The 22,636-nt window shown below is 49.1% G+C and overlaps 1 protein-coding gene across 5 annotated transcripts in view; it reads right to left on the reverse strand.

The window, feature by feature from the left end:
- The window catches only part of idh3b (isocitrate dehydrogenase (NAD(+)) 3 non-catalytic subunit beta), a 74,060-nt gene extending 52,601 nt beyond the window's left edge, over window positions 1-21,459 (reverse strand). For all 5 annotated transcript variants that reach the window (XR_010973686.1, XR_010973687.1, XM_068028612.1 and 2 more), the window contains exons 1-5: window positions 21,388-21,459; window positions 15,259-15,339; window positions 9,311-9,418; window positions 8,790-8,910; window positions 8,131-8,191 (exon numbers count right to left, since the gene is read on the reverse strand). Coding sequence is in view for 3 of the 5 variants with exons in the window: in XM_068028612.1 (XP_067884713.1) it covers window positions 8,131-8,191; window positions 8,790-8,910; window positions 9,311-9,418; window positions 15,259-15,339; window positions 21,388-21,435 (419 nt within the window). In the remaining 2 variants the exon portion in view is untranslated. The remainder of the gene's footprint in view (window positions 1-8,130; window positions 8,192-8,789; window positions 8,911-9,310; window positions 9,419-15,258; window positions 15,340-21,387) is intronic.
- Window positions 21,460-22,636: the final 1,177 nt, after the last annotated feature.

The following is a 22,636-nucleotide window of genomic DNA, read 5'->3' on the forward strand; positions in this document are numbered from 1 at the left end:
TCCGTGTCTCTCTCTCTCTCTCTGTCCCCCCCATCTCTCTCTCTCTCTCTCTCTCTCTCTCTCTCTCTGTCCCCCCCGTGTCTCTCTCTCTCTCTCTGTCCCCTCCATTGAAAAGAGCAGGGAGATGCTCCATTGAAGATAAATCCACATTTGATATGTGGGAGGCTTTTAAAGAGAGGTTGATTAGCGTGCAGGAGAGACATGTTCCTGTGAAAATGAGGGATAGAAAGGGCAAGATTAGGGAACCATGGATGACAGGTGAAATTGTGAAACTAGCTAAGAGGAAAAAGGAAGCATACATAACGTCTAGGTGGCTGAAGAAAGACGAAGCTTTGGAAGAATATCGGGAATGTAGGACCAATCTGAAACGAGGAATTAAGAGGGCTAAAAGGGGTTATGATCTATCTTTAGCAAACAGGGTTAAGGAAAATCCCAAAGCCTTTTATTCATATATAAGGAGCAAGAGGGTAACTAGAGAAAATATTGGCCCACTCAAGGACAAAGGAGGAAAGTTATGCGTGGAGTCAGAGAAAATGGATGAGATTCTAAACGAGTACTTTGCATCGGTATTCTCCGAGGAGAGGGACATGACGGATGTTGAGGTTAGGGACAGATGTTTGATTACTCTAGGTCAAGTCGGCATAAGGAGGGAGGAAGTGTTGGGTATTCTAAAAGGCATTAAGGTGGACAAGTCCCCAGGTCCGGATGGAATCTATCCCACGTTACTGAGGGAAGTGAGAGAGGAAATAGCTGGGGCCTTAACAGATATCTTTGCAGCATCCTTAAACACGGGTGAGGTCCCGGAGCACTGGAGAATTGCTAATGTTGTCCCCTTGTTTAAGAAGGGTAGCAGGGATAATCCAGGTAATTACAGACCGGTGAGCCTGACGTCAGTGGTAGGGAAGCTGCTGGAGAAGATACTGAGGGATAGGATCTATTCCCATTTGGAAGAAAATGGGCTTATCAGTGATAGGCAACATGGTTTTGTGCAGGGAAGGTCATGTCTTACCAACTTAATAGAATTCTTTGAGGAAGTGACAAAGTTGATTGATGAGGGAAGGGCTGTAGATGTCATATACATGGACTTCAGTAAGGCGTTTGATAAGGTTCCCCATGGTAGGTTGATGGAGAAAGTGAAGTCGCATGGGGTCCAGGGTGTACTGGCTAGATGGATAAAGAACTGGCTGGGCAACAGGAGACAGAGAGTAGCAGTGGAAGGGAGTTTCTCAAAATGGAGACGTGTGACCAGTGGTGTACCACAGGGATCCGTGCTGGGACCACTGTTGTTTGTGATATACATAAATGATTTGGAGGAAAGTATAGGTGGTCTGATTAGCAAGTTTGCAGACGACACTAAGATTGGTGGAGTAGCAGATAGTGAAGGGGACTGTCAGAAAATACAGCAGAATATAGATAAATCGGAGAGTTGGGCAGAGAAATGGCAGATGGAGTTCAATCCGGGCCAATGCGAGGTGATGCATTTTGGAAGATCCAATTCAAGAGTGAACTACACAGTAAATGGAAAAGTCCTGGGGAAAATTGATGTACAGAGAGATTTGGGTGTTCAGGTCCATTGTTCCCTGAAGGAGGCAACGCAGGTCAATAGGGTGGTCAAGAAGGCATACGGCATGCTTTCCTTCATCGGACGGGGTATTGAGTGCAAGAGTTGGCAGGTCATGTTAGTTGTAGAAGACTTTGGTTCGGCCACATTTGGAATACTGCGTGCAGTTCTGGTCGCCACATTACCAAAAGGATGTAGATGCTTTGGAGAGGGTGCAGAGGAGGTTCACCAGGATGTTGCCTGGTATGGAGGGCAACATATTGAGGTGTACAAAATCATGAGAGGTATAGACAGGGTGGATAGCAAGAAGCTTTTTCCCCAGAGTGGGGGATTCAATTACTAGGGGTCATGAGTTCAAAGTGAGAGGGGAAATGTTTAGGGGGGATATGCGTGGAAAGTTCTTTACGCAGAGGGTGGTGGGTGCCTGGAACGCGTTGCCAGCGGAGGTGCTAGACGTGGGCACGATTGCGTCTTTTAAGATGTATCTAGACAGATACATGAATGGGCAGGAAGCAAAGAGATACAGACCCTTAGAAAATAGGCGACAAGATTAGATAGAGGATCTTAATCGGCGCAATCTTGGACAGCCGAAGGGCCTGTTCCTGTGCTGTAATTTTCTTTGTTCTTTGAGAAGCGGGGAGATGCCCCATTGAAAAGAGCGGGGAGATGCTCCATTGAAAAGAGCGGGGAGATGCCCCATTGAAAAGAGCGGGGAGATGCCCCATTGAAAAGAGCGGGGAGATGCTCCATTGAAAAGAGCGGGGAGATGCTCCATTGAAAAGAGCGGGGAGATGCTCCATTGAAAAGAGCGGGGAGATGCTAGCCTCTAGCCTATCCAGTTCAGTAGAATGAGCTTGTTCAAGAAAATCAAAGTGTGACGTCACATGCAAGCAGGTAGCTGTTTGGTGAGTATCTGCTAAGTGATTAAGGTCCATTCTAATCCTAACGTTTAAAATAGTAAAGGAACTAGTGGTAAGCTTAATAAAGCACATAAAAGGAAAATAAAATTAATAATTGAATAAAATAATTAAGTAGTTAATTGAAACACATTAGAATGGCAGGGCAGGTGATACATCACAGCTGCATGTGGGAGCGACTGGATGCCAATGTGATCCAGGGCAAACACGTCTTCACTAAGTGTTTGCAGCTCAAAGAGCTTTGGCTCAGAGTCAGACATGCGACACGTCAGCGAGGGGGATAGTTACCTGGATTATTTATACCAGGAGGCGGTCACACCCCTTAGGACAGATCTTCTGATTTGGTCAGTGGTCAGGAGCGTGTGGCTGCAGCTGAGGTAGGTAAGGGGACCAAGACGGCAGAAGTGCAGGAGCCTTTGTAATTGTCCAACAGGTTTGAGGTTCTTTCAGCTTGTTTGGATGAGAGTGGGGGCTGCAGGATGGATGTGCAACCTGACCCTGGCACCATGGTACAGGAAGCCAATCAAGTGGAGGGAGGAAAAATGTAGTGGTAGTAGGGGACAGTATAGTTAGGGGGATTGATCCCATTCTCTGCAGCAAACAGTGAGAGTCCAGACGGCTGTGTTGCCTGCCAATACCAGGGTTTGGGACATCTGCTCAGGGCTGGAGAGGAACTTACAGTGGGAGCGGGAGGATCCAGTCATCGTGGTCCATGTAGGTACCAATGACATAGGCAGGACAAGGAAAGAGGTTCTGCAGAGTCAGTATGAGGAACTCGGAGCCAAATTAAGCAGAACCTCAAAGGTAATAATCTCTGGATTATTACCTGAGCCACATGTAAATTGGCACAGGGCAAATAATATTAGAGAAATTTATGCCCAGCTCAAAGGTAGAAGTGGGGTCCGGTTCGTGGGGCACTGAAACCAGTACTGGGGAAAGTGGTGGCTGTACCGTTGGGACGGTCTACACCTGAATCGTGCTGGGGCCGGTGTTCTAGTGAGCCGCATAACTAGGGAAGTAGAGAGGGTTTTAAACTGAATAGTGGGGGCAAGGGATCAAATTTGGGAAGATATGATAAATCAAGAAGTAGAGACAAGGCAAGAGAGAAAGGTATTAATATGGGAAATGAAAAACAGACTATGACAGGAAGGGACAAAGCATACAAATATAAGAGTAAATCAACAGATAAGCCTAGAGGTTACAAAAATAATAAAAGGACAAAACTAAAGGCTCTGTATCTGAATGCACGTAGTATTCGAAACAAAACAGATGAACTGAGAACGCAAATAGAAATAAATAAGTACGATCTGATAGCCATTATAGAGACATGGCTGCAGGATGACATAGATTGGGACCTGAATATTGAAGGGTACATGGCATTTAGGAAGGACAGGAAACTAGGAAAAGGTGGAGGAGTGGCTCTGTTAATTAATGATGGTATTAGCGCAACAGAAATGTACAACGATAATTATGGGGGATTTTAACCTACATATGGACTGGGAAAATCAGATGGGCAGAGGTAGCAAAGATGAGGAATACATAGAATGTTTTCAGGATAATTTCTTGGAACAATACGTTCTGGAGACAACCAGAGCAGGCTATACTAGACCTGGTATTGTGCAACGAGATACGATTAATTAATGACCTCATAGTTAAGGCGCCTCTAGGTAGCAGCGATCATATGATTGAATTTTACATTCAGTTTGAGGGAGAGAAGAGTGGATCCAAGACTAGTATTTGAAACTTAAATAAGGGCAATTACAAGGGCATGAAAGCAGAGCTAAAGTGAACTGGCAAATTAGGTTAAGGGATAGGTCAATAGAGATGCAGTGGCAGACATTTAAGGGGATATTTCAGAATACACAGAATAGATACATTTCAACTAAAACAGTTAAAGATAGTATCAAGCTTAAATAAAAAGCATATAACTGCGCAAAGAGGGGAGTCAGGTCAGAAGATTGGATAGAATATAAAAACAGCAAAGAATAACTAAAAGATTGATAAGGGAGGTAAAATTAGAGTACGAGAGAAAGCTAGCTAGAAATATAAAGACGGATAGTAAGCGTTTCTATAGATATTAAAAAAAGAAAAAAGTTAAAGTGAGCATTGGTCCTATGGAAAGTGAGTCTGGGGAATTAATAATGAATAATAAGGAGATGGCAGATGAATTGAACAGATATTTTGCATCGGTCTTCACTACTGAGGATACAAGTAACATCCCAGTTTCAGATGTAAGTCAGGAAATGAAAGGGAGGGAGGACCTCAAGAAAATTACAATCACCAGAGAAGTAGTACTGAACAAATAGCTGGAACTGCGGGCTGACCAGTCCCTGGGTCCTGATAGACTTAAAAGACCTGGGGTCTTAAAAGAAGTGGCTAGTGAGATAGTTGATCCAAAATTCCCTGGACTCGGGGGAGGCTCCGTTAGAATGGAAAATCGCGAATGTAACTCTTTTATTCAAAAAGTGAGGGAGACAGAAAGCAGAGAACTACAGGCCGGTTAGCTTAACATCTGTCTTAGGGAAAATGTTATGTTATTAAAGACATTATAGCAGGGAATTTAGAAAAATTCAAGGTAATCAGGCAGAGTCAATGTAGTTTTGTGAAAGGGAAATCCTGTTTACCCAATTTATTGGCGTTGTTTGAGGGAGTTACATGTGCTGTGGATAAAGGGGAACCGGTGGATGTATTGGACTTAGATTTCCAGAAGGCATTTGATAAGGTGCCACAGCAAAGGTTATTGCAGAAAATAAAAGCTCATGGTGTAGGGGGTAACATATTGGCATGGATAGAAGATTGGTTAGCTAACAGAGAGTCGGCATAAATGGGTCATTTTCTGGTTGGCAAAATGTAATGAGTGGCGTGCCACAGGGATCAGTGCTGGGGCATCAATTTTTTACAATTTATATAAATTACTTAGATGAAGGGACCGAAGGTATGGTTGCTAAATTTGCTGATGACACAAAGGCAGGTAGGAAAGTAACTTGTGAAGAGGACATAAGGGGGCTACAAAGGAATATAGATAGGTTAAGTGAGTGAGCAAAGACCTGACAAATGGAGTATAATGTGGAAAAGTGGAAAATTGTCCATTTTGGCATGAAGAATAAAAAAAGAGGCATATTATCTAAATGGTGAGAGATTGCAGAGCTCTCAGATGCAGAGGGATCTGGGTGTCCTTGTGCATGAATCGCAAAAGGTTAATATGCAGGTACAGCAAATAATTAGGAAAGCTAAAAGAATGTTATCGTTTATCGCGAGGGAAATTGAATACAAAAGTAGGGAGGTTATGCTTCAGCTATACAGGGCATTGGTGGGACCACATCTGGAGTACTGTGTACAGTACTGGTCTCCTTATTTATGCAAAGATGTAAATGCGTTGGAGGCAGTACAGAGAAGGTTTACTAGACTAATACATGGATTGTCTTACGAGGAAAGATTGGACAGTCTAGGCTTGTATCCAAAGGAATTTAGAAGAGTAAGAGGCGACTTGATTGAAACAGATAAGATCCTGTAGGTGTAGAGATCAGGGAGGGGGATTGTGATATACTTGAAGATATTAGCACTGAAAGGGAGGAGGTATTCGTGGTTTTAGCAGGCTTAAAAGTGGATAAATCCTCAGGCCCAGATGAGATGTATATATATGAGGCAAGTCAGGAGATTGCAGTGGCTCTGACACAAAGGATAAACCAGGTAATTACAGGTCAGTGAGTCTAACATCATTGGTTGGGAAACTATTGGAAAAAATTCTGAGGGAGAGGATTAATCTCCACTTGGAGAGGCAGGGATTAATCAAGGATAGTCAGCATGGCTTTGTCATGGCGAGATCATGTCCAACAAATTTGATTGAATCTTTCGAGGAGGTGACTAGGTGTGTAGATGAGGGTAAAGCAGTTGATGTAGTCTACATGGACTTCAGTAAGGTTTTTGATAAGGTCCTGCATGGGAGACTGGTTAAGACGGTAAGAGTCCATGGGATCCAGGGCAATTTGACAAATTGGATCCAAAATTGGCTTAGTGGCAGGAGGCAGAGAGTGATGGTCGAGGGTTTTTTTTGCAAGTGGAAGCCTGTGACCAGTGGTGTACCACAGGGATCGGTGCTGGGACCCTTGCTGTTTGTAGTGTACATTAATGATTTAGACGTTAAGATTGGAGGTATGAACAGTAAGTTTGCAGAGGACACTAAAATTGATGGTGTCATAAATAGTGAGGAAAAAAGCCTTCGATTACAGGACGATATAGATGGGCTGGTAAAATGGGCAGAGCAGTGGCAAGTGGAATTTAATCCTGAAAAGTGTGAGGTGATGCATCTTGGGAGCACTAACAAGGCAAGGGAATATACAATGGATGGTAGGACCCTAGGAAGTACAGAGAGTCAGAGGGACCTTGGTGTACTTGTCCATAGATCACTGAAGGCAGCAGCACAGGTAGATAAGGTGGTTAGGAAGGCATATGGGATACTTGCCTTTATCAGCCGAGGCACAGAATGTAAGAGTAGGGAGGTTATGATGGAGCTGTATAAAATGCTAGTTAGGCCACAGCTGGAGTACTATGTACAGTTCGGGTCACCACACTATAGGAAGGATGTGATTGCACGGGAGAGGGTGCAGAGGAGATTCACCAGATGTTGCCTGGGCTGGAGCATTTCAGCTATGAAGTGAGACTGGATAGGCTAGGGTTGTTTTCCTTAGAGCAGAGAAGGCTGAAGGGGGACCTGATTGAGGTGTACAAAATTATGAGGGGCATTGATAAGAAACAACTTTTTCTCTTAGCGGAGGAGTCAATAACCAGGGGGCATAGATTTAAGGTAAAGGGCAGGAGGTTTAGAGGGGATTTGAGGAAAAGCTTTTTCACCCAGTGGGTGGTTGGAATCTGGAACGCACTGCCTGAAGACGTGGTAGAGGCAGGAACCCTCACAACATTTAAGAAGTATGTAGATGAGCACTTGATATGCCATAGCATACAAGGCTATGGGCCAAATGCTGGAAACTGGGATTAGAATAGTTAGGTGCTTGAAGGGTGGGCCGAAGGACCTGTTCCTGTGCTGTATAAGTCTATCCTGAGGGGTCTTGACAGGGTGGATGTGGAAAGGATGTTTCCCCTTGTGGGAGAATCTCGAACTAGGGGTCACTGTTTAAAAATAAGGAGTCACCCATTTAAGACAGAGATGAGGAGAAATTTTTTCTCTCAGAGGATTGAGAATCTTTGGAATTCTCTTCCTCAAAAGAAGGTGGAAGCAGAGTCTTTGAATATTTTTAAGGCAGAAGTAGATAGATTCTTGATAAGCAAGGGGGTGAAAGGTTATCGGGGATAGGTGAAAATGTGGAGTAATCAGTTCAGGCCATGAACTTATTGAATGGTGGAGCAGGCTCGAGGGGCCGAGTTGCCTACTCCTGCTCCTAATTCATATGTTTGGCCGGCACAGATATGATGGTCCAAATGGCTTCTTTTAGTGACATAAATTTCTATGATTGTGTTTCCAGCTCTCCACCCACTGCCCTGCTCCATTCACTCCATCACCACATACCCTCTCTCTGCCAGATCTCTCCTACGAGGACACAATGGAAGCAGTAATCTTGAATTCAGAGAATCTTCAGTGCCATTCCCAAACCCCTCCCCTCCCACATCGTGATCATCAGCCGGCTGGGCTCTTACCTCAGCTTCATCTCATAGGAGGAGAGCTCCCCCTTATAGTCCATCGGAGTGTAGATCTTCCCTGGCAACAAAATGAAAGTAAGAGATGGTGTCAGATGGACTCGAGACCGGGGGCGGTGGGGGGGGGGGTGGTGCAGAAAGTTTTTAAATACAGAATAAAGACAGAACAGTTACTTTGGGCAGAAAGGATTCGACGGAAATGTTTAGTGATCCTATCGTTACATCAATGACCAGATAACATTTGAAAAAGATGAAACTTTAAACAACAGAGCAGGATATTGACAAGGATAGGACCTCTCGATAATCTTTTTGATGACCTGAGGTTCATAGAACACCCAAAGTTAAGATTGGCAAGAATTGGATTGATTATTTTGACTTGATACAAGGAGGGACACAAATCATTGAGAATTTCAGCAACTTTCAATGTGAACAGTCTGAACAGGCGATCACTCCCTATGCCCAGAGAGTTCTTTACGTTAGTTTCTAGCAATAGGACTGAGTATCCTGCTCTTTAAAACAAATGCTTTGAAGTAATAAATACAGTTAATTGTCAGACATTACTCTGGATTTTCAAATTTGTTATTAAATGGATAAGGAATTATCCTAACAGGAATTATGACCTTTCTGTGAACCCTTGCAATTCTCCTTGAACCTCATACCTTTAATGGCAACTCGACTGGATCTCATGGAGTTGAGAACTTCTTCCAGTTTCTCTTCTGATGCCATGTTCTGAACTTCACTCACATGATGTTCGTCAAACCGAACTGGCACCTCCGCAGCCTGTGAGTTAAAACATCATCGTAATCAGAGACCCCTGACCTTCATCGACCTGACCCTGACCCCCACCCCCCACCCAATCGACCTGACCCGCACCCCAACGACCTGACCCTGACCCCATTGACCTTATCCCATCGACCTTACCCTAACCCACCGACCTGACCCTACCCCTACCAACCTGACCCCTCCACTGACTCACAAACCATTCTGACCCATCCAAACCTATCTGCACATTCTGACCCGACCCAGCCCACTGTTCTGATCCTGACCCCTCCGCTCTGACACTCCCTCGCTCTGACCCTGCCACGCCAACACAAATCCCTCCTCCTCTCTGACCTGACTCTTGCCCCAACTCAGCCCTCCTCCTCTGCGAATGAGTGCGGTTCACGGCCCTGCGCGTTACCTTGAACACCTCTTTGACAACGTGCATCAGCTCAGGACCCACACCGTCACCCGGAATCATCGTCACCCAGACATCACCATCAGGCCTCGAAACAGCTGGAGAAGAGAACTGAGAGAGAGAAAAAAACCATCAACACAGCATTCAGGGGAGGCGGGGGGTGGAGAGGCGGGTGGGGGGGGGGAACGACTGGGAGGGGGTGGAGAGGCAGGGGGGAACGACTGGGAGGGGGTGGAGAGGCGGGGGGGGGGAACGACTGGGAGGGGGTGGAGAGGCAGGGGGGGAACGACTGGGAGGGGGTGGAGAGGCGGGGGGGGGAACGACTGGGAGGGGGTGGAGAGGCGGGGGGGGAACGACTGGGAGGGGGTGGAGAGGCGGGGGGGGAACGACTGGGAGGGGGTGGAGAGGCGGGGGGGGAACGACTGGGAGGGGGTGGAGAGGCAGGGGGGAACGACTGGGAGGGGGTGGAGAGGCAGGGGGGAACGACTGGGAGGGGGTGGAGGGGCAGGGGGGAGTGACTGGGAGGGGATGGAGAGGCAGGGGGGAACGACTGGGAGGGGGTGGAGAGGCAGGGGGGAGTGACTGGGAGGGGGTGGAGAGGCAGGGGGGAACGACTGGGAGGGGGTGGAGAGGCAGGGGGGAGTGACTGGGAGGGGATGGAGAGGCAGGGGGGAACGACTGGGAGGGGATGGAGAGGCAGGGGGGAGTGACTGGGAGGGGATGGAGAGGCAGGGGGGAACGACTGGGAGGGGATGGAGAGGCAGGGGGGAGTGACTGGGAGGGGGTGGAGAGGCAGGGGGGAGTGACTGGGAGCGGGTGGAGAGGCAGGGGGGAGTGACTGGGAGGGGGTGGAGAGGCAGGGGGGAGTGACTGGGAGCGGGTGGAGAGGCAGGGGGGAGAATGACCGGGAGGGGGTGGAGAGGCAGGGGGGAGTGACTGGGAGCGGGTGGAGAGGCAGGGGGGAGAATGACCGGGAGGGGGTGGAGAGGCAGGGGGGAGTGACTGGGAGCGGGTGGAGAGGCAGGGGGGAGTGACTGGGAGGGGGTGGAGAGGCAGGGGGGAGAATGACCGGGAGGGGGTGGAGAGGCAGGGGGGAGTGACTGGGAGGGGGTGGAGAGGCAGGGGGGAGTGACTGGGAGGGGGTGGAGGCGCGGGGGAGTGACTGGGAGGGGGTGGAGAGGCAGGGGGGAGTGACTGGGAGGGGGTGGAGAGGCAGGGGGGAGTGACTGGGAGGGGGTGGAGAGGCAGGGGGGAGTGACTGGGAGCGGGTGGAGAGGCAGGGGGGAGTGACTGGGAGGGGGTGGAGAGGCAGGGGGGAACGACTGGGAGGGGGTCGAGAGGCGGGGGGGAACGACTGGGAGGGGGTCGAGAGGCGGGGGGAACGACTGGGAGGGGGTCGAGAGGCGGGGGGAACGACTGGGAGGGGGTCGAGAGGCGGGGGGAACGACTGGGAGGGGGTCGAGAGGCGGGGGGAACGACTGGGAGGGGGTCGAGAGGCGGGGGGAACGACTGGGAGGGGGTCGAGAGGCGGGGGGAACGACTGGGAGGGGGTCGAGAGGCGGGGGGGAGTGACTGGGAGGGGGTGGAGAGGCAGGGGGGAGTGACTGGGAGGGGGTGGAGAGGCAGGGGGGAGTGACTGGGAGGGGGTGGAGAGGCAGGGGGGAGTGGCTGGGAGGGGGTGGAGAGGCAGGGGGGAGTGACTGGGAGGGGGTGGAGAGGCAGGGGGGAGTGACTGGGAGGGGGTGGAGAGGCAGGGGGGGGAGCGACTGGGAGGGGGTGGAGGCGCGGGGGGAGTGACTGGGAGGGGGTGGAGAGGCAGGGGGAGTGACTGGGAGGGGGTGGAGAGGCAGGGGGGAGTGACTGGGAGTGGGTGGAGAGGCAGGGGAGAACGACCGGGAGGGGGTGGAGAGGCAGGGGGAAGTGACTGGGAGGGGGTGGAGAGGCAGGGGGGAGTGACTGGGAGGGGGTGGAGAGGCAGGGGGGAGTGGCTGGGAGGGGGTGGAGAGGCAGGGGGGAGTGGCTGGGAGGGGGTGGAGAGGCAGGGGGGAGTGGCTGGGAGGGGGTGGAGAGGCAGGGGGGAGTGACTGGGAGGGGGTGGAGAGGCAGGGGGGAGTGACTGGGAGGGGGTGGAGAGGCAGGGGGGGAACAACTGGGAGGGGGTGGAGAGGCAGGGGGGAGTGACTGGGAGGGGGTGGAGAGGCAGGGGGGAGTGACTGGGAGGGGGTGGAGAGGCAGGGGGGAGTGACTGGGAGCGGGTGGAGAGGCAGGGGGGAGTGACTGGGAGGGGGTGGAGAGGCAGGGGGGATGACTGGGAGTGGGTGGAGAGGCAGGGGAGAACGAACGGGAGGGGGTGGAGAGGCAGGGGGGGGAACGACTGGGAGGGGGTCGAGAGGCGGGGGGAACGACTGGGAGGGGGTGGAGAGGCAGAGGGGAATGACCGGGAGGGGGGAGGCAATAGGGAATGACCGGGAGCGTGTGGGGAGTGGCAGGGGGGGGGGGAATGCCCAGGAGGGTTTGGGGGGGTGGGGGGGGAATGAAGTTTTCATTATTCGTTTCACGGGATGTGGGCATCGCTGGCCAGGCCAGCATTTATTGCCCATCCCTAATTGCCCTTGAGGTGGTGGTGATGAGCTGCCTTCTTGAACCGCTGCAGTCCATGTGTGGTAGGTACACCCATAGTGCTGTTAGGAAGGGAGTTCCAAGATTTTGATCCAGAGACAGTGAAGGAACGGTGATATAGTTCCAAGGCTGGTGATGGTGACTTGGAGGGGAACTTGAGGTGGTGGTGTTGCCACAGTTCTACTGCCCTTATCCTTCGAGGTGGTAGAGGTAGTGGGTTTGGAATGTGCTGCCTGAGTAGCCTTGGTCCGATGCTGCAGTGCATCTTGTAGATGGTACACACTGCTGCCAATGTGCATCGGTGGTGGCGGGAATGAATGTTTTTGGATAGCATGCCAATCAAGTGGGCTGTTTTGTCCTGGATGATGTCGAACTTCTTGAGTGTTGTTGGAACTGCACCCATCTAGGAAGTGGAGAGTATTCCAACACACTCCTGACTTGTGCCTTGTAGATGGTGGACAGGTTTTGGGGAGTCAGGAGGTGAGTTACTCGCTGCAGGATTCCTAGCCTCTGACCTGCTCTTGTAGCCATAGTATTTATGGGGCTACCCCAGTTCAGTTTCTGGGCAATGGTAACCCCCAGGATGTTGATAGTGGGGGATTCAGCGATGGTAATGCGGCACAGTGGTTAACACCGCAGCCTCACAGCTCCAGCGACCCGGGTTCGATTCTGGGTACTGCCTGTGCGGAGTTTGCAAGTTCTCCATGTGTCTGCGTGGGTTTCCGCCGGGTGGTCTGGTTTCCTCCCACCTCCAAAGACTTGCAGGTTGATAGGTAAATTGGCCATTGTAAATTGCCCCTAGTGTAGGTAGATGGTAGGAGAATGGTGGGGATGTGGTAGAGAATATGGGGTTAATGTAGGATTAGCATAAATGGGTGGTTGTTGGTCGGCACAGACTCGGTGGGCCGAAGGGCCTATTTCAGTGCTGTATCTCTAAATAAAAATGTAAAAAAAATAGAATGTCAAGGGGAGATGGTTAAGATTCATTCTTGTTGGAGATGGTCATTGCCTGGCACTTGTCACTTATCAGCCCAAGCTTGGATATTGTCCAGGTCTTGCTGCATTTCTACAGGGACTGCTTCAGTATCTGAGGAGTTGCGAATGGTGCTAAACATTGTGCAATCATCAGCGAACATCCCCACTTCTGACCTCATGATGGAGGGAAGGTCATTGATGAAGCAGCTGAAGATGTTTGGGCCTAGGATGTAATATAACTCCATTTTATATTGTCACTCTTCCCTAGAGGCTCCTTTACAATGGGATTATTAATTAGTCCTTTTTTATTGCACAATACCAGATCTAAAACAGCCCGTTCCCTGGTTGGTTCCTTAACATATTGTTCGAGAAATCTATCTCTTATACATTCTAGGAATTCGACCTCTTCAGCATTAGTGCTAATTAGATTTACCCAGTCTATATGAAGATTGATATCCCCCATGATTACTGTATTACCTTTGCTACATGCACCTCAAGTTTTGTGATTTATACCATGCTCTACATTATCACTACTGTTTGGCCTATAAACAACTCTTAACAATTTTTGCTGCCTCTTGCTGTTTCTTAGCTCCACCCAAACTGATTCTACATCTTGATCTTCCGATGAAAGATCCTCTCTCACTACTGTACTGATCTCATCCTTTGTTAACAGCGCTACCCCACATCCTTTTCCCTTTGCCTCTCCTTCCTGAAAGTCAAATACCCTTGGACATTCAATTCTCAGCCTTGGTCACCCTGTAGCCACATCTCCATAATGGCAATTAGATCATACCTGATTACTTTCATTTGTGCCGTCGATTCATCTACCTTGTTGCAAATATTGTGTGCATTCAGATAGAGTGCCTTTAATTCTGTTGTCTTATTTTGTCAACCTCCAGCCTTATCTGCTGGCGCACTCAAGTTTGTACACTCTGTCCCTTGCGGCCACACTCAGATTATGAATTCCCTTATTGCTACCTTGCCTTGTGCTCTCTCTTTAATTTACCCTCACTTGATCCCTCACCCCACAATGTAGTCTAAAGCTCTCTTAAGCACCCTAATTATACAACTCTACAGAACACTAGTCCCAGCACTGTTCAGGTGAAGACAGTACCAACGGTACAGCTCCCACTTTCCCCAGTACTGGTGCCAGTGCCCCATGAATCGAAACCCATTTCCTCCACCAATCTTTGAGCCACACTTTCAACTCTCTCAATTTATTGGCTAGGAGTGCAGCAAGTTCTGGAGCACAGGTCTTCAATGCAATTGCTGGAATGTTGTCAGGGGCCTTCAGCCATTTCTTGATATCGCATGGAGTGAATTGAATTGGCTGAAGACTGGCATCTGTGATGCTGGGGACGTCAGGAGGAGGCCGAGATGGATCATCCACTCAGCACTTTTGGCTGAAGATGGCTGAAAATGCTCCAGCCTTGTCTTTTGCACTAAAATAAAAGCAAAATACTGCGGATGCTGGAAATCTGAAATAAAAACAAGAAATGCTGGAACCACTCAGCAGGTCTGGCAGCATCTGTGGAAAGAGAAGCAGAGTTAACGTTTCGGGTCAGTGACCCTTCTCGGAACTGACAAATATTAGAAATTAAAATATTAAAAATTGCTTAGAACCGGTGACATTTTTTAATATTTGTCAGTTCCGAAGAAGGATCACTGACCCGAAATGATAACTCTGCTTCTCTTTCCACAGATGCTGCCAGACCTGCTGAGTGGTTCCAGCATTTCTTGTTTTTATTGTCTTTTGCACTGATGTGCTGGGCTCCCCCATCATTGAGGATGAGGATATTTGTGGAGCCTCCTCCTCCAGTTAGTTGTTTAATTGTTCACCACCATTCACGACTGGATGCGGCAGGACTGCAGAGCTTAGATCTGATCCATTGGTCGTGGGATCGCTGAGCTCTGTCTATCGCATGCTGCTTCTGCTGTTTGGCACACAAATAGTCCTGTGTTTTAGCTTCACCAGGTTGACACCTCATTATAGACCGTCACACTCCAAGACCCAGAACTACATGCTGAGGGACACACTAAAGCTTGGAGCAGCCGTGGCAAAGACTCAATGGGGAAAGGCCATGATCTAAGGTCCTCCCGTCATAGTACACCGAGGGGCTGGAAGCCTCAAAAAATCCCAAGACTGTGCACACCAGCCGTGTTGGGTATAAAATGTATAATGTAAATATAACCTGTAATGTTAACAGTTGTGAAGTATCCGAGTGCCACATTTGTTCTGAAAGAAACAGATCTGTATTGCATTTTATCTCATGTTGGTTTGAAAAACTGAAAAAAGTATATTACGAAAAAAACTTCCCACTGGGTGGGGACACAGACAGTAACCAAGGTCCCATTACCTGGGGCGGTGGCGTTGATTGCAGTGCAGGGCTGGTCAGTAGAGTTCTTGCGGCAACAAAACTCTGCGCAAAACTGAAATTCTGAAAGAGAATTTAAAAAATCACTAACAGGAAAGACTGGGATGAAGGGGAGGGTGAGGGTGGGGGCATGACTGGGGTGAGGGCAAGACTGGGGTGGGGGCAGGCGAGGGCAGGGTTGTAACGAGAGTGGGCGAAGGCCATAGCCAGGGCGGGCGAGAGCCAGAGCTGAGGCAGGCGGGGGCAGGCCAGAGGCCAAGTCGGGGGCGGGCCAGAGGCCTGGGTGGAATAGGGCCAAGGGGGGGGGGGGGGGGGGGGGGGGAGGCGAGGGCCAGAATGGGGGCAGGCAAGACCTGGGGATCAATGAGAGAGAGAGAAACAGGGGGAATGAGAGATAGATATGTCTGTGGGGGTGTAAGAGAGAGAGACTGCGGATGGTGCTGGGGGGGTGTGGGAGGGAAGGGGAGAGAGAGAGACTGGGGAGGGGGGGGTGGAAGAGAAAGAGAGAGAGAGAGAGAGAGAAGAAAGAGAGAAAAAGAGAGAGACGGACCGGGGGGGGGGGGGGGGGGGGGTGAAGAGAGGAGAGGGGGGGGGGGGGGCGCAAGGGAGACTGGAGGAAGGAGCTGCCCCTTTCCCAGTCCCCCCCACAGTCTCTCTCCCCCACACCCAGTTTCTCTTCCATCCCCAGGCTCTCCCACTCTCCCCGACAGTCTCTCTTAACCGCCCCCCCCACGCCCCGTCTCTCAGCCCTCGTTTCTCTCTCGCCCTCCCATCTTTCTCATTCCTTCCCCCCCTCTCCCCCTCCCAGTCTCTCATGGAGTCATTTACAGCAGAAGGATGCCATTCAGCCGACTGAGTCCATGCCAGCTCTCCACGGAGCTATCCCTCAGTCCCACTGCCCGGTTCTATCTCCGTAGCCCTGCAAGTCTATTTCTCGCAAGTGGCCATCCAATTTCCTCTTGAAGTCACTGATTCTCTCCGCTTCCACCATCCTTGTGGGCAGACAGTTCCAGGTCATTACCACTCACTGCATTAAAAATGCCTCATTTTCCCCCTGCATCTTTTGCCCAAAACCTTCAATCGGAACAGCTTTTCCTTGTCTAACATATCTAAGCCTGTCATAATTTTGTAGGCTTCTATTAAATCTCCTCTCAATCTCCTTTGTTCTACAGAGAACAACCCCAGCTTTTCCAAACTAACCTTGTAACTAAAATCCTTCATCCCTGGAACCATTCTGATAAATCTCCTCTGCACCCTCACATCCTTCCGAAAGTGTGGTGACCAGAACTGGACACAAGTTGGGGCCGAACCAGTACAGCATGTAATTAGGAAAGCTAAAAGAATGTTATTGTTTATCACGAGGTGAATTGAATACAAAAGTAGGGAGGTTATGCTTCAGTTATACAGGGCATTGGTGAGACCACATCTGGAGTACTGTGTACAGTACCGGTCTCCTTATTTAAGGAAGGATGTAAATGCATTGGAGACACCTGGAATGGGCGGGCTGTCTTACGAAGAAAGATTGGACAGGCTAGGCTTGTATCCGCTGGAATTTAGAAGAGTAAGAGGCGACTTGATTGAAACATATAAGATCCTGAGGGGTCTTGACAGGGTGGATGTGGAAAGGATGTTTTCCCCTTGTGGGAGAATCTAGAACTAGGAGTCACTGTTTAAAAATAAGGGGTCGCCCAGTTAAGACAGAGATGAGGAGAAATGTTTTCTCTCAGAGGGTCGTGAGTCTTTGGAATTCTCTTCCTCAAAAGGCAGTGGAAGCAGAATCTTTGAATATTTTTAAGGCAGAGATAGATAGATTCTTGATAAACAAGGGGGTGGAAGTTTATGGGGGAGTAGTTGGAAATGTGGAGTAATCAGTTCAGCCAAGAACTCATTGAATGGCGGAGCAGGCTCAAAGGGCCGAGTGGCCTACTCCTGCTCCTAAATCATATATTTATAAAGGTTCAGCATAGCTTCACTGCTTTTGTACTCAATACATCTATATATGAAGCCCAAGATCCCATATGCTTTACTAACCACACTCTCGTTATGTCCTGCCACCTTCTCAGATCAATGCACATGCACCCCCAGGTCCCTCTGTTCCTGCACACTATTGAGAACTGTTCCATTAAGTATGCCTCTCCCATTCCTTCAACCAAAATGCATCACTTCACATTTGTCAGTATTAAATTCCACCTGTCACCTCTCTTCCCACTCTACTAGCCTATCTATGTCCTGTTGCAGACGGTTCATATCATCCTCCAAGTTTGGTACCATTGGAAAATTTTGAGATTCTACACTGTATTCCAAGATCCAAGTCATTTATATATAGCAAAAAAAGCAGTGGTCCCAGCACTGATCCATGACAACCATCCTCCAGTCTTAAAAGCAATCATTTACTACGACTCTCTGTTTACTGCCCTTAAGCCAATTTTTTATCCAACTGGATACCGACCCTCCTATTCCAGGAGCTTCCAGCCTTTTATGTGGTACCTTATCAATTGCTTTCTTAACATCCAGATAAACAACATCTACCACATTCCCTTCATCAATCTTCGCTGTTACTTCATCAAAAAATTCAATTAGATTTGTCAAGCATGATCTGCCTTTTACAATTCGTGCTGGCTACCCTTAATTAACTCGAACCTTTCTAGGTGTCCGTTGATATTTTCCGATTAGTTTCTAAAATTTTACCCACCACTGATGTTAAACTAACTTGCCTGTAGTTACTAGGACTGTCTTACACTCTATCTTTGCCACTCTCCAATCCTCTGGCACCACCCCATGACAAGAGAAGCCCTTCCACCATCTCCATCCTGACTTCCTTTCACAACCTGGGATGCAAGCCATCCACACCATAGAATCAGGGGAATGGACCAAATGTTGGAAGATGGGATTAGACTGGGTGGTTCCAATGATTTATACAGTTCCAGCGTAACCTCCCTGCTCTTATATTCTATACCTCGGCTAATAATATGGCTTCTTAGCCATCTATCCTGCTACCTTCAGGGATCTGTGGACATTCACTCCAAACGTCCCTCACTTCTTCTACACTTCTCAGTATTTTCCCATTAATCATGTATTCTTTTGCCTTGTTTGCCCTCCCCAAATGCATCACTTCACACTTCTCCGGGTTGAATTCCATTTGCCACTTTTCTATCCACCTGACCACTCCATCGATATCTTCCTGCAGCCTACAACTATCTTCCTCGCTATCAACCACATGGCCAACCCTTGTGTCATCTGCAAACATCTTCATCATGCCCCCTACATTTATGTCCAAATTGTTAATATACACCACAAAAAGCAGGGGACCCAGTACTGAGCCCTGCGGAATGCCACTGGAAAGAGCCCTCCAGTCGCTAAAACACCCATCAACAATTACCCTTTTGTTTCCTGCCACTGGGCCAATTTTGTATTCAGCTTGCTACATTTCCCTGGATCCCATGGGCTTTTTATTTTTTTAACCAGTCTGCCATGTGGGACCTTGTCAAGAGCTTTGCTAAAGTCCATGTAGACCACATCAACTGCACTACCCTCATCAATTTTTGTTGTTCAAACATTTGATCAAGTTAGTCAGACAAGATCGTCCAGTAACAAATCCTACTACTGAGGTTAGACTGACTGGCCTGTAATTATTTGGTCTATCCCTTGCTCCCTTTTAAACAGAAGTACAATGTTAGCAGTCCTCCAATCCTCCGGCACACCTGTATCCAGTGAGGACTGCAAAATGATAGTCAAACCTTCCGCGATTTCCTCTCTGGCTTCTTTTAACAGCTTGGGGTACATTTCTTCTGGCCCTAGTGACTTATCCACTTTCAGAGATGCTAATCCCATTAATACATCCTCTCGCCCCCTCCCCTCTTTGTGAAGACAGACGCAAAGTATTCATTAAGAACAATACCAACATCTTCCGCCCCTACACATAGGTTACCTTTTTGGTCTTTTATGGGCCCTATTCTTTCCTTCGTTATCCTATTATGCGTAATGTATTGATAAAACATCTTTGGATTCACCTAGATTTTGCTTGCCAATATTCTTTCATGCCCTCTCTATGCTTTCCTAATTTTCTTTTTGATTTCACCCCTCCACTTTCTATACTCCTCTCAGCTTTCTGTAGTATTGAGTTCTGTGTCAGACACAAGCTTTCCTTTTCTGCCTTATCTTACCCTGTACGTTCCTTGACATCCATGGGGCTGTAGATTTGGCCACCTCACCCTTTCTCTTTGTGGAAACATGTTTACTCTGAACCCCTTGAATCTCCCCTTTGAGGGCCTCCCACCGCTGACACTGATTTACCTTCAAGTAGCTGTTTCCAGTCCACTTTCGCGAAATCACTCCTTAGCTTAGTAAAATTGGCCTTGCCCCAATTGAGAATTCTAACTCTTGTTCTATGCTTGTCCTTTTCCGTAATTACGTTAAAACTACTGAATTTTAATCACTCCCACTGCCAGTCCTTCCACCTGGCCACCTTCATTTCCTAAAACTACTACCCTCGTCCTTCTAGGTGGTAGAGGTCACGGGTTTGGAAGGTGCTGTCGAAGGAGACATGGTGCATTGCTGCAGTGCATCTTGTTGATGGTACAACTACTGGCACTGTGCATCAGTGATGAAGAGAGTAAATGTTAAAGATGGTGGATGGGGTGCCAATCAAGCGGGCTGCTTTGTCCTGGATGGTGTCGAGCTTCTTGAGTGTTGTTGGAGCTGCACCCATCCAGGCAAGTGGAGAGTATTCCATCACACTCCTGACTTGTGCCTTGTAGATGGTGGACAGGCTTTGAGTCAGGAGATGAGTTACTTGCCACAGAATTCCCAGCCTCTGACCTGCTCTTGTAACCGCAGTAGTTATATGGCTACTCCACTTCAGTTTCTGGTCAATGGTAACCCCCCCCAGGATGTTGATAGCGGGGACTTCAGCGATGGTAATGCCATTGAATGTCAAGGAGAGATGGTTAAATCCTCTCTTGCTTGAAATGGTCACTGCCTGGCACCTGTGTGGCGCGAATGTTACTTGCCACTTATCAGTCCAAGCCTAAATGTTGTCCGGGTCTTGTTTCACCTGGACACAGGCTGCTTCAGTATCTAAGGAGTCGTGAATGGTACTGAACAATGTGCAATCATCAGCGAACATCCCCACTTGACCTTATGATGGGGGGGGGGCGGGGGAAGGTCATTGATGAAGCAGCTGAAGATGGATGGGCCCAGGACACTACCCTGAGGAACTCCTGCAGCGGTATCCTGGGACTGAGATGATTGACCTCCAACAACCACAATCATCTTCCTTTGTGCTAGGTATGACTCCAACCAGCAGACAGTTTTCCCCGATTCCCGTGGACTCCAGTTTTGCTAGGGCTCCTTGATGCCACACTCCGTCTAATGCTGCCTTGATGTCAAGGGCAGTCACTCTCACCTCAGGAGTTCAGCTCTTTTGTCCATGTTTGAACAAAGGCTGTAATGAGGTCAGGAGCTGAGTGGCCCTGGTGGAAGCCAAACTGAGTGTCACTGAGCAGGTTATTACTCAGAAAGTGCCTCCTGACAGCACTGTTGCCGACCCCTTCCATCACCTTACTAATGATCGAGAGTTTACTGATCGGGCAGTAAGTGCCGGGTTGGGTTTGCCCTGCTTTTCATGGCTTTGGTTCTGGCTGCACTCCCCAGATGAACCACATCAGTATTCCGAATTGGAGAGTGAGACGCAGTCAGGGTCTCCTACACTGCCTGACTGCTTTTTCTTGACTGTCTGGCGGTCACCCATTTCCTCTCTCCCTGAATAAGCTGCTGGGTGACCACATCCATGAACATGCTCTCATCCTCAGGGGTGCATCACAGTGACGCCAGCTGCTGCTCAAGTTCCGAAACCCAGAGCCTCTCTCCTCTCCCCCCCGGGCCACCTCTCTCCTCACCGCCCCCCCGGACCGGGCCGCCTCTCTCTCCTCTCCCCCCCGGACCGGGCCGCCTCTCTCCTCACCCCCCCCCCACCGGACCGGGCCGCCTCTCTCCTCTCCCCCCCGGACCGGGCCGCCTCTCTCCTCACCCCCCCCCCCCCCTCACCCCCGGACCGGGCCGCCTCTCTCCTGCCCCCAAGGGCTCGACGTCGCGGTGACTTTCGATTCAAACCTTTGCCGCAGCTCTGAGACCTCTCAACGCCGCCATGACGCCCCGCATCCACTACTTCCGGTTCACGGCCTGTCGAGGAGAGTGTGAGCGGACAAGGTGGTCCCAAGTTTCCACGATCTAAGGAAGTGTCTGGCCTTCCAATGCAGCGCCCCCCCCCCCCCCGGCCTGGAGGAGCACGGTGCCGCTGCCAGTATATGATCTTGTGTCATATTTTATACATTTATATCCTATATTTATTGTATATTATTGATTATATGGAATAATTTTACATTCTGCCATAGATGACCATTGTCTTACAAAGAGGAATTTACAAGAATTACTATTACAGATTTTCTGCCTGGCTGTATAATTTGGAAAGGTGCCCAATATTTCCCTCTGGTGCCTCTTGCTGCAGCTCAGCTACTTGACATTGGCTTCACCGAGTCCCCGGTGTCACTGTGTTGGTCTGTCTGTAGCTGAGGGCTCCTCACCACCGCCACCCCCCCTCAACCCCACCATAGAGATACTGTCTCATCTGTCTCTGTGTGGGTTTGGGATTCCGAATATAGGACCACGAGGAGGCCATTCAGCCCCTTAAAGTCATGTGCAGCACAGAAGACCATTTAGCCCATTGAGCTCATGGAACTATCCAGTCAGTCCCACTCCCCCGCTCGATTCCCGTAGCCCTGAAAGTTTATTTTCCTCAAGTGGCCATCCAATTTCCTTTTGAAGTCATTGATTATCTCTGCTTCCACCACCCTTGTGGACAGGGAGTTCCTGGTCATTACCACCCACTGCATTAAAAAAAAGCTCTTCCTCGTACTCCCCCTGCATCTCTTGCCTAAAATCTTCAAACTGTTCCACCAAATGGTGGTGCAGTGGTAATGTCACTGACACTGGTAATCCAGAGGCCCAGGCCTTGGTGACACGTGCTCAAATCACACCACATCAGCTGGTGGAATTTGAAGTAAATTCATTAATAAGTTCAATTAATTAAAAAAAATCTGGAATTGAAAGCTAGTCAGTTGATTGTTGTAAAAACCCATCTGGTTCACTACTGTCCTTTAGGGAAGGAAATCTGCTGTCCTTACCTGGTCTGGCCTACATGTGACTCCAGACCCACAGCAATGGGGTTGACTCTTAAATGCCCTCTGAAATGGCCGAGCAAGACACACAGTTGTATTAAACTGTTACAGCAGTTCAAGAAGGCAGCTCACTACCACCTTCTCAAGGGCAATTAGGGATGGGCAATAAATCCTGGCCTAGCCAG

This window comes from Heterodontus francisci, chromosome 1, assembly GCF_036365525.1.
Source record: "Heterodontus francisci isolate sHetFra1 chromosome 1, sHetFra1.hap1, whole genome shotgun sequence".
Classification (NCBI taxonomy): domain Eukaryota; kingdom Metazoa; phylum Chordata; class Chondrichthyes; order Heterodontiformes; family Heterodontidae; genus Heterodontus; species Heterodontus francisci.